General features: G+C 48.6%; 1 protein-coding gene across 1 annotated transcript; it reads right to left on the reverse strand.

Annotated features, from left to right (window-relative positions):
• Cpsf4l (cleavage and polyadenylation specific factor 4 like) lies at positions 1 to 8,765 on the reverse strand. The gene is made up of 7 exons (XM_035448165.1): positions 8,663 to 8,765; positions 8,048 to 8,098; positions 5,708 to 5,860; positions 1,464 to 1,559; positions 658 to 751; positions 164 to 203; positions 1 to 42 (listed from the first exon to the last, which is right to left on the reverse strand). The coding sequence occupies exons 1-7, from the start codon at positions 8,763 to 8,765 to the stop codon at positions 1 to 3; spliced, it is 579 nt and encodes a 192-aa protein (XP_035304056.1).
• Positions 8,766 to 14,815: the final 6,050 nt, after the last annotated feature.

The following is a 14,815-nucleotide window of genomic DNA, read 5'->3' on the forward strand; positions in this document are numbered from 1 at the left end:
CTACTCTATGCTCAGATGCCCAGGACGCAGGGCATGTGCCTTCTACAGGATTGGGACTCGAGAGAGTGGGGTCTCGTGAGAATAGGACAGTGCTAGGGAACACAGACAGGTGTGGAAGCCAAAAGATGGGGACCCTCTGTGGCACCCTGAGTTCTGCACTTACCTTGACATTACTGGGGTGGAGTACCTGGCTCATCTTGGGGCTGAGGGAAGGAGAGAGAGTGAGGAATAGGACGGAAGGGAGAGAGAGTGTGTGTGTTAGAGTCAGGTATGTGTGTTGGCTCTAGCCTTCCATCCCAGCTCATTGGCATGCTCAGCGCCAGTCTGCTGCTGACTTCCCATTCCAGAGCCCCTAGGGAAGAAGCACTCATCCTAAGCAGGTCGAACTGCAAAGGACCAGAGAGTGATAGGAACAGCCTGTGAGAGGCACACACCTGCCTGCCCCACTGTGAGCACATGTCAAAGAGGGAGGGCTGGAGTCCACCCGGCCAACAGCACCCAGAAGCCAGGGTGGGACGGCAGTGCAATGAAAACCACTAGGGAGATACTTGCTAGACAATCTCCAGCTAAGGGCAAAGGAAAGTCCAAAAGGGTCTAGATCCAGGTGGTAGGGCCCAGCACTCCAGTGGGTTCGAGAGATGGAAGAATCATACTTACTGCCCAAATTGGCACTTGGGTCCCTTGGGGCAGAAGCCGGTGAAGTAGTTGAGGCACATTACTTGATGGACATGGTGGTATTTACACAGGGGACCTACTAGACAAAGAGCAAATGGCCAAGAGAGCCTGCTTCACCCAGAGGAGGAAGTCTACGTGAAATAGCTCATTGAAAAGCATGAGTAGGGCTGTAGTAGGCTTCCTGCCATTGATGTCCCCGAAGCCGGGAGACAGAAAGGGGTAGGAACCTTGGCCCCAGTAAGGGCTGGGCATGTGGTTCAGTGGTGAAGCCCAGACAGACCATGCTGCTAGCCCTGGGTTCCCCCAGCACAAAGGAGGTGAGAGCATGCTCAAGCCCCCTTTCCTCAGCAGCCCCTCCCAACCCAATACTAAGAATCACAGTGGGAGATACACAGTCAAGGGCCCAGTGATCCACAGACACCCTACAAAGTTTGTCTTGGAGCCGGCCAAAGGGTAGAACTTAAGTGGCATTTAATACCTGGGAGCTGTGTCTCATGGACTAGACCTTCTGCTAGGCTTCTCCACCAAGGTCCACAGCCACCCGTTGAGAAGGGTAGGATGTAAATCCCCCAGCCCTCCCTGGGAAGCCTATTGTGCCCTATGCCAGGCTGCATTTTCCAGTGTCTCAAGAGCCCTGTTGTACAAGCCTGGGACAACTTCAGAAAAGCTCTCATTGGGGGCATTCATATGACATAAACCCTCGTGGGGATTATCGCTCATCACCTGCTGAGCGCCCTGGACCACCCTCATCCCTCTGCTCATCCCATGCCTGCCCATGGAGCTCTCACCATCCTTGCAGAACCCTCGGTCATACCAAGGGCAGTCCTGGGCATTGGGAGCTGGCTTCACGTGGAGGAAGGAGCAGTCCTTGTTGCTGCAGTTCCCTGAAAGTCCATTGCAGGTTCACACTTAGGACCACCTCTGCGTCCCCACCCCAATTTGCCCCGACCCTCCCACCTATGGAAGCCACTGGCCCATCTCCTGCTTGTCCCTCATCTTCAGAAGCCCTCTGCCACTGGAAGAGAGAGTTACACTCTGGCCATCTTCACTGTGAACCCTCCACTGTCTCAGAGCCCAAAGAGGGGCGGCGGCAGCGGGGGTGTTTTGGAGGAAATACCAAGGACAGAGCAAAGGCCCCAGTAGGGCCCAGCGGGCACCTTTCAGAGCCTAGGCCATGCCGAGTCTATGCGGTAAACCAAGTGCTGATCTGCTTCACTTCCACAAGGTGGCAGCCTTCTAGACACAGGCTGCCTGCAGCTGTGACTTGTAGGTTTCACTTAGGCAGATCTGAAGGAGAGAAAACTATGTATGACCTGTTCTGTCTCCTTTCGGTGGAGAAACCTGTGAAGATTTCTGCTCTCACCCTTCCTAAAAGCCTATGTTCTTCGGAACTAACAGGAAGTTCATAAGGTCTGCCAGAGAGTTATCTTATACATGGGACTTTTTTTTTTTTTTTCATTTTTGGTTTGATTTTTCGAGACAGGGTTTCTCTGTGTAGCTTTGGAGCCTGTCCTGGAACTCAATTTGTAGATCAGGCTGGCCTTGAACTCACAGAGATCCGCCTGCCTCGGAGGACGCTGGGAATTAAAGGTGGGCACTACCACCACCCAACTACATGGGACTTTTTCACATGATGATGCTCTACCTGAGGAAGATTTCTCTTGACTCCTAAGAGTTTTGCCATTCCTTTCTAGACCTTGCATTTCACAAATGTGGATGCCAGCCATCAGGGAGAAGCAAGTGCCACATCTGTTCACTCAATTTCCTCACACCAAAGGACTTATTGGTACATCCTCTGCTGTCCCCTGGGTTTGAGCCTCTTTAGAAATCAAAACAACCTCATGCATAGTTTTAGTCAAAGCTTGGGGTGGGGGTGGGGGGCGCATTGGACACCTACACCTATCTGTCCATCCCAGCTGCACGTTGCTATATCTGCTCCTGGCCAGAAGATGGCAGCAACACCCCAGCCTCCAGTGTCTTTTGCGGCTGCTTTTACTCCTTTCAAGCACCAGACACCCAGGATCTAACCAAATGAGCTTTCCAGCTCCCAATCAACGAAGTGTGTGTGTGTGTGTGTGTGTGTGTGTGTGTGTGTGTGTGTGTGTGTGTGTGTGTGTGTGTGTGTGTGTGTGTGTGTGTGTGTGTGTGTGTGTGTGTGTGTGTGTGTGTGTGTGTGTGTGTGTGTGTGTGTGTGTGTGTGTGTGTGTGTGTGTGTGTGTGTGTGTGTGTGTGTGTTCGCGAGTGCACCCATGAATTCCTTGGGCTTAGTTACAGAGCATGAGCAAGTTGTTACTGACCCCCAAACAGCGCTATCCCCGCCGAGTGCACCCATGAATTCCTTGGGCTTAGTTACAGAGCATGAGCAAGTTGTTACTGACCCCCAAACAGCGCTATCCCCGCCAAGTCTCAGCCCACCGCGGTGACAGCTTCATGGATGTCGCACCTAAGTCCTTCCGTTAGTTTACTTCTCAGCACTCTATGCATCACTTGCAGCTCAGCGGCATTTTTGGGATTTGGTTTTCTGTTTTGTTTTGCATTGGTTTGATTTTTGGTTTTTGGAGACAGGGTTTCCTCTTTGTAGCCCTGGTTGTCCTGGAACTCGCTCTGCAGACCAGGCTGACCTCAAACTCACAGAGATCCATCTGCCTCTTTCTCCTGAGTGCTGGGAATAAAGGCTGTGCCACCATGCCTGACTCAGCAGTATTAAAAAAAAAAAAAAAAAAAAAAGACCAGAGACATTGAAGCAGGGAATGGTGGCACATTCCTCTAATCTCAGCACTCAGGAGGCAGAGGCAGATGGATCTCTATGAGTTTGAGGCCAGCCTAGTCTACATAGTGAGTTCCAGGCCAGCCAGGGCTACATAATGGGACCGTATCTCAAAGTGGAGATGGTATGACTAAGAAGAAAGAGGAATTTCACACACACACACACACACACACACACACACACACACACACACACACGCAATTTGTAAAAGACAACCTATGTAGCTCAGGCACTCTCTGACTTTGAATTCTTCCTCAATGTTTGAGACAGGGTCTCACTATGTAATCCTGGCTGACCTGAAACTCTACATAGACCAGGCTGGCCTTGAACTCATGGAGATCAACCTGCTTCTCTCTGCCTCTTGAGTCCTGGGATTAAAGGAATGTACCACCACGCCTAGCATATAATTATCTTTATAATATTAGAGAGATTTCCTCATTGTTAAGAGCAAAACCTTGGGCTGGAGAGACTGCTCAGAGGTTAAAAGCAGTGACTGCTTTTCCAGAGGTACTGAGTTCAATTCCCAGCACCCACGTGGTGGCTCAGAACCATCCGTAAAGAGATCTGGTGCCCTCTTCTGGTGTGCAGGCATACATGCAGGCAGAACACTGCATACATAATAGATAAAATCTTTTTTAAAAAAAAGATCAAAACCTTAGGTTACAAACTCATGAGTTTACACATCTGCCCTGAATTACTTCCATGTGTCCCCATTTCTGCTCCTAGTACCGAATCTGATCACCTAGCCAAGAAACGCAGGGTTGAGAGCATTAAAAGAACATTTGTAAGTGAAAGTGCTTTAGTCAGTGATTTCAGGGGACCAGCCCCTAGATAAACTGTCCTTTTATTCCAGAAAGACATTCTGGCATCCCTCGTGAACTGCCACAGGACTTGGCTCCTCAGAGCAGGCAGTCTGGAATGCTGGTCTAATGGGATGAACTTTCCCTGCCCCAGGAGAGACTTTGCAGCCTTCAAGGTGCCCAAGGCCCCTCCCTATCAGCACTAATGAAATTGGCTACCTGCAAGCAGTGTGGCCCTTCAGTCTCTTAAATGCGGGCTGGGCCTGGAGATCCAGCATGTTACCTCTCTTCCGCTCCTCCTCCCTTCCTTCCTCCAACCCCTCAGTTTGGAAACCAATGGAGTAGATCATCCCAACCCCACTGGAACTAATCAAACACCACCAAGCTGTAGATTGACACTGTAAAGGTAAGACATTCACAGACTCCATCTTCCAGGGAGGGGAAAGGTGGCTGAGGCTGCCCTAAATAGCTCCTTGGATGACCGCAAGGGAGGCTGGAGCAGACCTGCCCACACAAGATAATTTTAGGGACCAGACTTCTGAACTCCGTGGCTTTATATACACAGTGACTGACCTTCTCTTTCCAACAAATGATGCAGGCTTTCCCTTTTGGGAGGTAACATGACATTTTCATCTAAAATAAATGTTAGAAATAGCAGGAGAGCAGGAAGAAGATGGGGTGTGGGTGCCTCGTGGGTAACGGTGACCATTCTGAGCACAGCTAACAACTCATCTCATTTGGGGAGGCCTGACTGGGCACAGCAGGGACTGAGAGATGGGTCGTTCAGGCTATTCCTGACAGTCATCTGGGTGTGGATTAGTCATGCCTGCAGTGGGGAACAACATTCTCTTCCCTTTGATGTAACTGCCGAGCTGAGACTAACAAAGGGCAGATTCAACTCTGCATCCTTCATTTTATTTTTATCTTTTGTTTGTTTTCCTTTTGTTTGTTTGTTTTTGTTTTTTGAGACAAGGTTTCTCTGTGTAGTTTTGGAGCCTGTCCTGGAAATCACTCTGTAGACCAGGCTGGCCTCAAACTTTCACAGATCCACCTGTCTCTGTGAAAGACAGAGAGAGTTTTATTGTGCAGCTCTAGCTGGTCTGAAACTTACTACGGCTTCAAACTCAGAGATCTGCCTGCCTCTGCCTCCTCAGTGCTGGGATTAAAGGTATACACCACCACAACTGACCCTATTTTTTAATGTTTGGTTGCTGCTGTTGTTGTTGTTTTCAGACAAGGTCTCATGTAATCCAGGCTACCCTTGTACTTCCCTGTAGCTGAGACAGACCATGAATTCCTGATTCTCTTGCTCAGCTTCCCTAGTGCTGAGATTAGAGCCGTGTTCCACTGGGCCCCGCCTTGGTTCTATTTTCTTGGGGGTTCAGAGAAGCAGCCAGCTTGGGGCAAGGCTGGCCTTCTGGGCTTCTTCTATCCCTACCCATCACCCCCACAAGCCAGGCATTACCAAACTTTGAGTGGAAGTAGCACACAGGCATCCTGTCGATGTCATACTGATGCAGGAAGTTGCAGCAGTCACCCTTTCGGCAGAGCCCTCGAAGCCAATGTTTGCACACCACTATCTTCTCGCCCTTCTCGTGCCGAAGCGGGCACAGCGTCCCTGCAGAACACGACACCTGCTGTAGGCCTCACCTAACCTGCCGGGAGGAGTTCCCAGGGCCTATGAGGCTACTCTTTCCCACCTCTGTCATCTCTGTGTCCCATCACCTAGACACAACCTAGGAAGGGCTAGAACAGGATCGGAGGACCACACTGGGAAAGAGGTTATCATAAGAGACAGTGGGTCCCTCTCCCAGAGTCAAACCCCAGGAACCTCCAGGGTACCTTTCCCATGGGAGAGCAGTCCCCTCACCCCATGGCCATACCCAGGCCAGCTCTTGCCATACCGTAAAAGCTTGCTGAATTCATGACTTTTGCAGCGAGGGAAATGTTCTGGATTTGTTTCTTCCTTGTTTAAAAAAAAATTAGTTTTATGTGTTTGTGTGTGTGTGTGTGTGTGCACATTGTGTGTGCAGGAGTCCTCAGAGGTCAGAAGAGGCATCCGATCCCCGAGAACGAGAGTTACAGACTGTTGTAAGCTGCCAGGTGGATGCTGGGAGCAGCAGCAGGGTCCTCTGCTACAGAGAAACCCTGTCTTGAAAAAAACAAAACAAAAAAAGAACACAGCCATGAAATAGGTGACTCTTAAAATGGGCAGGCAGTAGAAAAGTTAGATTTGACCGCCCCAGAATCTTATTCAGTAGACAGTGCCACCAGAAGGGAAGGGGTGTCTAAATGGGACTTGTTTTATGCATGACCAGGGTGTCCTCTGTAAGTGTCCCTTCCCCCGCCCCCATGCACACATACACACACACTTCTAGCCATCCCTGGTGCTATGATCTTCCTCAGTAGCAGCTTTCTTTCTCTGCAAGAAAGAATCCATCTTGGGGCTGGAGAGATGGCCCAGTAGGTCATCTTTCATAGGACCTGGGTTCAATTCCCAGCACCCACAAGACAGCTCACAACTATCTGTAACTACAGGGAATCTGACACCCTCATACAAACATACATAAAAACACATAAGTAATTTGAAAAGTTAAAAAGGGGCAGGGGCTAGAGAGGTGGCTCAGTGGTTAAGAGCACTGGCTGTTCTTTCAGAGGTCCTGAGTTCAATTCCCAGCAACCACATAGTGGCTCACAGCCATCTATAATGGGGTCTGGTGCCCTTTTCTGGCATTCAAGCATAATGCAAGCAGAACACTATACAAATAAGTAACTATTTATTTATTTATAAGAAAAGAAAGAAGCCATCTCTCTGAGTTATGACTGACTCAGTCTGTAATGGACCTGGAAGATTCTAGTGTCCCAGAGCCCTGGGTGGCCACTGAGCTCCTTTCCTTTCTCATCCACCTTCCAGAAATGCACACACAGCTCTGGGTCCTCCTTGCTTGGGCTCCTACCTCCTGGCTTTTAGGAACAGAATAATAAGGGTCCCCAAGGCAGGCTCCCTAAGAAACTCTTCCCCTGGATGGATTGGCAGGCTTGGGGATGGGGGTGGAGGAATGGGAAACCCATTACCCTTACCCATGAGGGGTAAGGTATTTTGGCAACTGTATGTTTCTATTGGAGGAACCTCACAGTGACCCACAATCCAGAAGAGAAGGCCAAATGCCTGGGGTTAAGACAGGCTACATCCGGGGGAGGGATTTGAGAGGGAGATCATTGCGCAGCAGTGGCTGTCACGCAAGAGGCTACCTAAGAGCAGAAGTAGCTGGGATGATTGATCAGTTTCCAGGTTGATTCAAGGTGGGGAGGCCTGGTTGCAAAGAGGATGAGTTAGACTGAGGAGGACTGAAGCATGAGAACACAGGCCAAAGGCCCTGACCCATCACTACCTCATCAAAAAGAGAGTATTGGACTGGAGTGATGGCTCAGTGGTTAAGAACACCAGCTGCTCTTCCAGAGGCCCTGAGTTTGGTTCCCAGCACCCATAGGGGGCAGCTCACAACCATCTGTAATTACAGTTCCAGACAGACCCAACACCTCCAGTTTCTAAGGACGCATACCCTCATGTTTGTAAACCCACACACAGGTACACATAATTTTAAAAAAATTTAAAGAAGGGAATGGGGTAGCCCCATTACCCTGGTACGAATGCTGGCCACCCCAGGCCACTGCTCTCATGAGAGCTGAATCCTGTCCTGTCCCAGGTGCCAAGCACACACTTCTCCTAAGCCCCAGCTGAACCCAGCATGGTCCTCACAGCCATTCCTGTTCTGGCCCAGCCCAAGAGGCCGGCCTCACTCACCTTTCTCACAGAGCCCTTTAGCGAAGAAGTTGCACACAGCTGAGTTGGACTCTGGAGAAAGAAACAGAAAAGATAGATTCCCAGAGCTGAGCTCCCTGCCAGGGAACCTCAAGTTTCTCCTCCTCAGCAAGTCCCACCCAAGCCTCCTACAGGCTTGGATCTGTGTGGGCCCCCATGTATCCTCTCTGGCTACCATCTTTGGTTTTTATTTTCTGCCGTTCGCTTGTTTCTTCATTCATTTAAGAGACAAGGTCTGAGTAGTCCAGGTTGGCCTGGAACTCATAGCAATCCTCCTGTCTCAGCCTCTTGCTGGCCATGGTTTCTGCCATCAGAGGCGACTGTCATTTGTCTCCTGTTGTGGCTACTGTGAATCAAAGATGCCCTCTTACCAAGTGCCCCCCCCCACACACACACACACAGAAACTCAGCCTGTCTCTTGAGACAGGAGATGCAAGTCTTTGGGGCAGCCAGGGAGCCCTGGAGGCCAGTGAGGAGCTTGGAAATCTGTCTTTCTGTCCTGGATAGTAAACTACCCAGAAGCTGTGAAGGAGAGCCAGAAGGAAGTCAGGGAGGACTCAAGGATCTGGCCAGGGGAAACATGGCATTGCCACTTACTGTCCATGCCCTGGAATGGCAGGAGCCCAGTGCCCTTCTGCAATTCCACATCCTGCTCAAAGGCAAATGTGACCCCTTCCAGCGCTGCGATGACCTCCTCCATCTTCACAGGGATAGCTGCTAGAGCCCCTACAGGTGGCTCCTATATAATCCCTCAGTACTTAAGGGGCCAGGCCCTATCTGATGCTTGCCCTCCCCTCCCCCAGGTCACTCTTCCTTCAGGGTGCCAGTGGCTAGGTGACTGCATGTGACTCTCTAACTCGGGGTACCAGAGAGGCCCCACAGCTGTCTCAACCCTTCTACCCATGCAGGTGCAAGCAGCCCACACTCTTCACACAATGCCCATCCTCAGGTGGGGAGGGATTGGCAGACTCACCCCTGCTTATCTCTGTATATTACCAAACACAGCCATGCCAAATGAGTGCTCCATTGTGTATGTGGGGACATAGCCACAGGTGAGCAAGGGAGACAGTGGCACTAACCTATTACAGCATTGCCATATTCTGCCAGAGCTTGGGAGGGGTGCGGTGGGGGGCAGAGGAAAGCTTCCTCCGTTGGGTCCCAGCCACTTTCCCTCTCACCAGGCCTCTGAGATCCTTTTCTAAACTGAAGGACAAGCCTCAAGTGTGCTCTTCCTGGAAGGGTGCAAAAGGAATGAAAGCTGGAAGAATCGGAAACAGTTGTATGAAGGGCCCTTTGTTTACCCTGCAGGCAATCACAATTGTAAACTTGCTTGGAGGGTGGAACCGACCCAAGGCTTGGGGGTGGGAGGTGGCCTCCCAGCTAGGAATCTGCTGGGCCACCCAGAGCCTCCCCCCCCCCCCAAAGTGCTTTGTAAATGAAATCTCCATGCAAATGTTGTTTTATTATTATTATGCCAGCCCTGCCCCGCAGGGCTGAGGACTTCTGAATCGGCTTTCTTAGGAACATTTTTAAAGCTCTAATTAAACCAGGCTGTCCCCTCCCCCTGCTGGGTCCTGAACTGGCCTGGCCTCTCCTGGAGCCACTGTTTCCAGGACACGCTAGCTTTTGAGGCCTACAGAGTCTCCTCCCGGGATCCAGCAGGGAGAGGTACGCAGTACCCTGAAGGCCTGGGGCTAAGCAGACACGATCCAGCCTGCCAGCTTTGTTTCCTGTGGCTGCCACACCTACATCTGTTGTTCTTTTGAACTCCAGATCGGAAAAGAAAACAGCTGGAGAGATAACTCCACACTGGGAATGGCGAGGGAGCTGGGTGAGGCTGGAGTAAGACCTTTGTCCCCACTGGGAACAGGATGGTTATGATGCCATCTAGGGCCAGGGATAAGGGATCCCTGGGGAAGAAGCCCTGGCATCTCTTGACCCTATCCTTAGTATTGATTAGGTCCCAGGGCTGTCACTTTGGGCTCATTTGAGAGTCCCACGGGGTCTCGTAGAGAAGGCAGAACAGAGGAGGAAATCAAGGTGCCGAGAAAGGCCAAAGGCACATGCAATGCAACGATGGCTGCCCTCAACACTCTACACAGTAAGTGATGGAGAGAGTGATGAGGGCAGGAAAGAGGCAGCAGAGAGTGTGCTAGGAGAATCTAGCCATGAGGGATGATGGGGGTGAGGGGAGACGTTTCAGAAGAGAGGCCATAGCTAAGACCTGAGGCCAGAAACAAAAAACATTCAATGAAGGGGGTCAGAGAAGGGGAACAGTGGAAAGCAGGCTGGAAAGTGGGGAGTTTTTTTGTTTTGTTTTGTTTTGGTTTTTTTTTTTTTTTTTTTGAGACATGGTTTCTTTGTGTAGCTTTGGAGCCTGTCCTGGAACTCTCTCTGTAGACCAGGCTGGTCTTGAACTCACAGAGATCCGCCTGCCTCTGCCTCCCAAGTGCTGGGATTAAAGGCATGCGTGGAAGGTGGGGAGTCTTATGCCACTTAGGTGGCTGGTGTTTTGTTTTGTTTTGTTTTGTTTTGTTTTGTTTTGAGACAAGGTCTCTCTATCTAGCCCTGACCAACCTGGAACCCAGGAGGTACAGAGACCCTCTAGGCCAGCCTCTTCTGGGATTAAGGTTATGAGCTCCCAGACCAGCAAGGAATTGGTTTTTATCACAAAGGTAGCAGAACCAACCAAGGACTCCCTGGAGAGGACAGATACCCTGGAGGATGGGCTGAGAGGAAAGATAGGATAGGATGTGAAAATATCAGTTGAAGCCCTGGGAATGTAGCCTGAGACACTTTCTGGAACTCTGGTGCCCCAAAGTGAAACCTCAGAGCCCCCAGTGAAACACTTCCCCAGGGGAGCCTCTCTTACTTAGGTCAAAGGGCACCTGATCTGCAGAGCATGTTCCTAATGCCAACATATGGGCTCCCTCCCCTGGCCTTCTCATGGTTAGTGCACCACAAGTAAGAACCCTTCTGTAGTGGGCTGAACTGGCCCCTGCCTCACCTAATGCCTTCTACAGTGGGCTTGGCCTTATTTGGAAACAGAGACTGCAGATATCAGTAAATCAGGGGTCTTGAGATACGATTACCCTGGAATTAGGGCAGGTCCTCATCCCCATTAGTGGATGTCCTTGTGCCAGGAGAGGAGCCAGGTGTGATGGCATACGCTTGTAACCCTGGCACTGAGATGCTGAAGTAGGAGGAAGAAGCTTGAGACCATCTCAGGCTACACAGTCTGCCTTAAAATGTAAAAAGAGAAAGAGTGATTTGAGATGTCCAGATCCTGAAGAGACATAGGGAAACAGGCCACATGAAGACAGGAGCAGACTGGAGCCATATTGCTACTTTAGGAAGTTAAGAACTGCAGGCAGCCATCACTGGAGTCATCCCCTGGTTCCCAAGGCTCCAGGGGGACCTAGTATCGATTGCCAGGACTTTGCACCTTTGGCCTCAAGAACATTAGAGAGAATACTCTTCAGTAGTTTCCAGTCTCCTTCTTGTAACCTTACAGCAACAGCTGCCACAAATGTCACACCCTCCCCTTGGGGCATTTAGTTACACACCTTACTCCTTTCATGGATGGGCTAACAGAAGGCCAGAGAAAGGGCTGAGGGTGTGGCTCAGCGATGGAAAACTTGCCTGGTGTGCATGGCACCCTGCCTCTGATTCCCTGCAGAAAGCAAATAGATGCTGGATGAAACTGAAGCAGGACACAAAGACAGGAGAGAACCCAATGTGGGGGCTCATGCTTGGAAGCCCAGAATTTAGGAAGCTAAGGAAGGAGGACTGCCATGATTGGCTAATCTAGCATGGTGGTTTGGATGGAGATGGCCCCCATAGGCTCATATATTTGGATACTTGGTCTCTCCCAGTTGATAGAAGTATTTGGGAGGGATTAGAAGCCCACACCATTTCCACTCCCAGTTAGCTAGGATGCTCTCCATCTCTTTGTATCTGTCTCTTGTAGACAAGCTTTCTCATCAGGACCACCTGTTTACAAACAATGACACTGAGACTTACTAATTATGAAAGCTTGGTCTTAGCTTAGGCTTCATCCTAACTAGTTCTTATAACTTAAATTAACCCATACATTTTAATCTACATTCTTTTGCATGGCTCGGTTACCTTTACTCTGTGCTGTCCATCCTGCTTCCTCCTCATCTAGCTGGTGACTCTGCCTTTCTTCCTCTCTGAGTCCTCTCTGTCCCTCTAAGTCCTGCCTAACCTCTTCCAGCCTAGCCTAGGGTCATCCAGCTCTTTATTAGACACATCTTCATACAGTGTAAAGGAATATTCTGCAACACTTCCCCACTTTTGTCTAAATAAAAAGGAAAGGCTTTAACTCTTAACACAATAAAACTATAACAATAAGAGCAATTGAGGTAAGAATTATACTCACAATGTCCAGTCCATTTGTATTTAGCATATTCAGAGGAAATACTCTATTAATCTATCTTATCTTGATGAATTTAAAGTTTTATACCTAGACCATTTTCTGCCATAACTTGTATTACCATCTTAAAACTATCTTTTTAGACCTCGAAGCATTTTCTTAGATAAACAATTTAAGCTTATACATTTTGTATCTCTTTTGTGAGGTTTTTTTTTTTTTTCAATTTGGTAACAAAGGAAACTAACTATAGCTATCTCATCTTCAACTCCATTGGAGACCCTAGAAGGACATAAGATTACCTGAGGAAACAGGAAATACAGAACAAGCAACTTCCAAAACTATAGAAATGACAGAAACAGGTGCCTGGACAGTCACCCAAGGTTCCTCTGCATTGTTGGGGCATCCAACTTTGGCCTACAGGCCTAGAATATCTGACAGACTTTTCTGTGAAGCAAGAATTTTTGAAGACTGTGCCCTACCCTGTCTTGGCAAAATTCAGCAGTTGAATTTTGTTTTGTGTGTGTGCGTGCGTGCGTGCGTGCGTGCGTGCGTGCGTGCGTGCGTGCGTGCGTGCGTGCGTGTGTGTGTGTGTGTGTGTGTGTGTGTGTGTACTGTTTGTCCTGCTTGGACAGCATACTGTCAGCAGTCGAGGCAAGGGCAGTTTCATTATCAAATGGCTACCTTTTGCCACGAAGAAAGCAAACTCCATATGGAGGTTCTTTGACGCCCATCATCCTTTTTTAAAGTAAATTGGTGCTGTAGCAGATGTGTCTTATTGTCATGAAAAGCCTTATTTTATCAAAACATCAAAATGCCATATCCTGGAGGTCTTTGAAGTGTTTGAAGACTGTGTATCTGTTTAAAATAGATTTCTGTTTGATCCTGAAAACATATCTAACATGACTATAACTCTGAGTGTTATAGATGACTACTAACCTGTCTTTCTTTATTATCCTAAATAGCTTTCAAGGACTAAAACTTTACATTTTGAAATGAACTGCATAGGTACAATACCTTAAACAAGAGTAGAAACATGTACACATTATAACAAAAATAACCTGAAGTTTGTATCAATATACAAAAATCCATACCAATGTAAAATATTTGAGACTAGTAGTTGCTTTTTGTTTTGGGGTTGTTTTTTTTTGTTTTGTTATTTTGTAGGGGGAGTTCAAGGCAGGGGTTTCTCTGTAGCTTTGGAGGCTGAATCCACCTTAATGGTTGCTTTTTTTTCTTTTTTTTGGTTTTTCGAGACAGGGTTTCTCTCTGTTGCTTTGGAGCCTATCCTGGCACTCGCTCTGGAGACCAGGCTGGCCTCGAACTCACAGAGATCCACCTGCCTCTGCCTCCCAAGTGCTGGGATTAAAGGCGTGCGCCACCAATGCCCGACCCCAATTTCTTTATTTTATTTTATTTTTTTATTTTTTGAGACAGGGTTTCTCTGTGTAACCATCCTAGCTGCCCTGAAACTCACTTTGTAGACCACACTGGGCTTGAACTCACTAAGATCTACCTGCCTCTGCCTCTGCCTCTGCCTCTGCCTCTGCCTCTGCCTCTGCCTCTGCCTCTGCCTCCCAAGTGCTGGGATAAAGGAGTGTACCATCACTGCCTGTCTTATCCTATAATTTCTATATTCCCCCCTTTTCTTTTCAGAACAAGATCTCTGAACCTAATTTCCTTTGCTTAATTTCCTTCCTGACCCTGCCAATAACAACCTGTGACAAAACCCCCTAAATGATGACAAACATCCATTGAACAACCAAAAACCACAAACCCCACCTCTTAGGAATGTGGGCCTTGTGTTCTCTAGATTGTTTTCTGTTGTCGTGGCCTTTAGGGAACTCGAGAAAGCATCTTTAGGGAACCTGAGAAAATTGAAATAATGGTCCAGTTCTGGGAGAACTAGCTGTTGTTCAATCTTGGTGTGATGGGAGGGCACAAGACCTATCTGAGGTCCTGACTGGAGTAGTCTATGAGGCTGGACATCTTAACCAACTGCTTTGAAATTGTTCTGGATGTAGAACTCTGAGGAAATGGCAACAGAGAAATTCTGAGAGGCTGGATCACCTGGATCACCCATTTTCAATGGTGTCTGGTCTGCTCATTCTGAAAACATAGAAACTTTTAAAGGTAACATACATATCTGCATTAACACAAATATGGACTGTGCATTGTGCGTAAGCCAGCCAAAGATGACTTTTTGTTTTATGCCTGAGCAGAAAAAATATACATCGCCTGTATTGTAGTTTTTTTAAGTTTGTTTCTTTAGGTCTGTAGGCAGGATTTGGAGGGGAGGGGAGGTCTTCCCCAATTAAATCCGATCTCTGTCAACCTTGAAGGAATCCATAGCCTTT

This window comes from Cricetulus griseus, chromosome 7 (genome assembly GCF_003668045.3).
Source record: "Cricetulus griseus strain 17A/GY chromosome 7, alternate assembly CriGri-PICRH-1.0, whole genome shotgun sequence".
Taxonomy (NCBI): Eukaryota; Metazoa; Chordata; class Mammalia; order Rodentia; family Cricetidae; genus Cricetulus; species Cricetulus griseus.

Bases quoted from the DNA above. Each gene is read 5' to 3' on its own strand.
- Cpsf4l (XM_035448165.1), bottom strand. From the start codon at position 8,765: ATGGAGGAGGTCATCGCAGCGCTGGAAGGGGTCACATTTGCCTTTGAG. The intron at 1,560-5,707 runs GTAATGCCTGGC...ATGGACTTTCAG, and splicing joins CTACTTCCACTCAAAGTTTG to GGAACTGCAGCAACAAGGAC. The intron at 752-1,463 runs GTGAGAGCTCCA...TTTGTCTAGTAG, and splicing joins CCGAGGGTTCTGCAAGGATG to GTCCCCTGTGTAAATACCAC.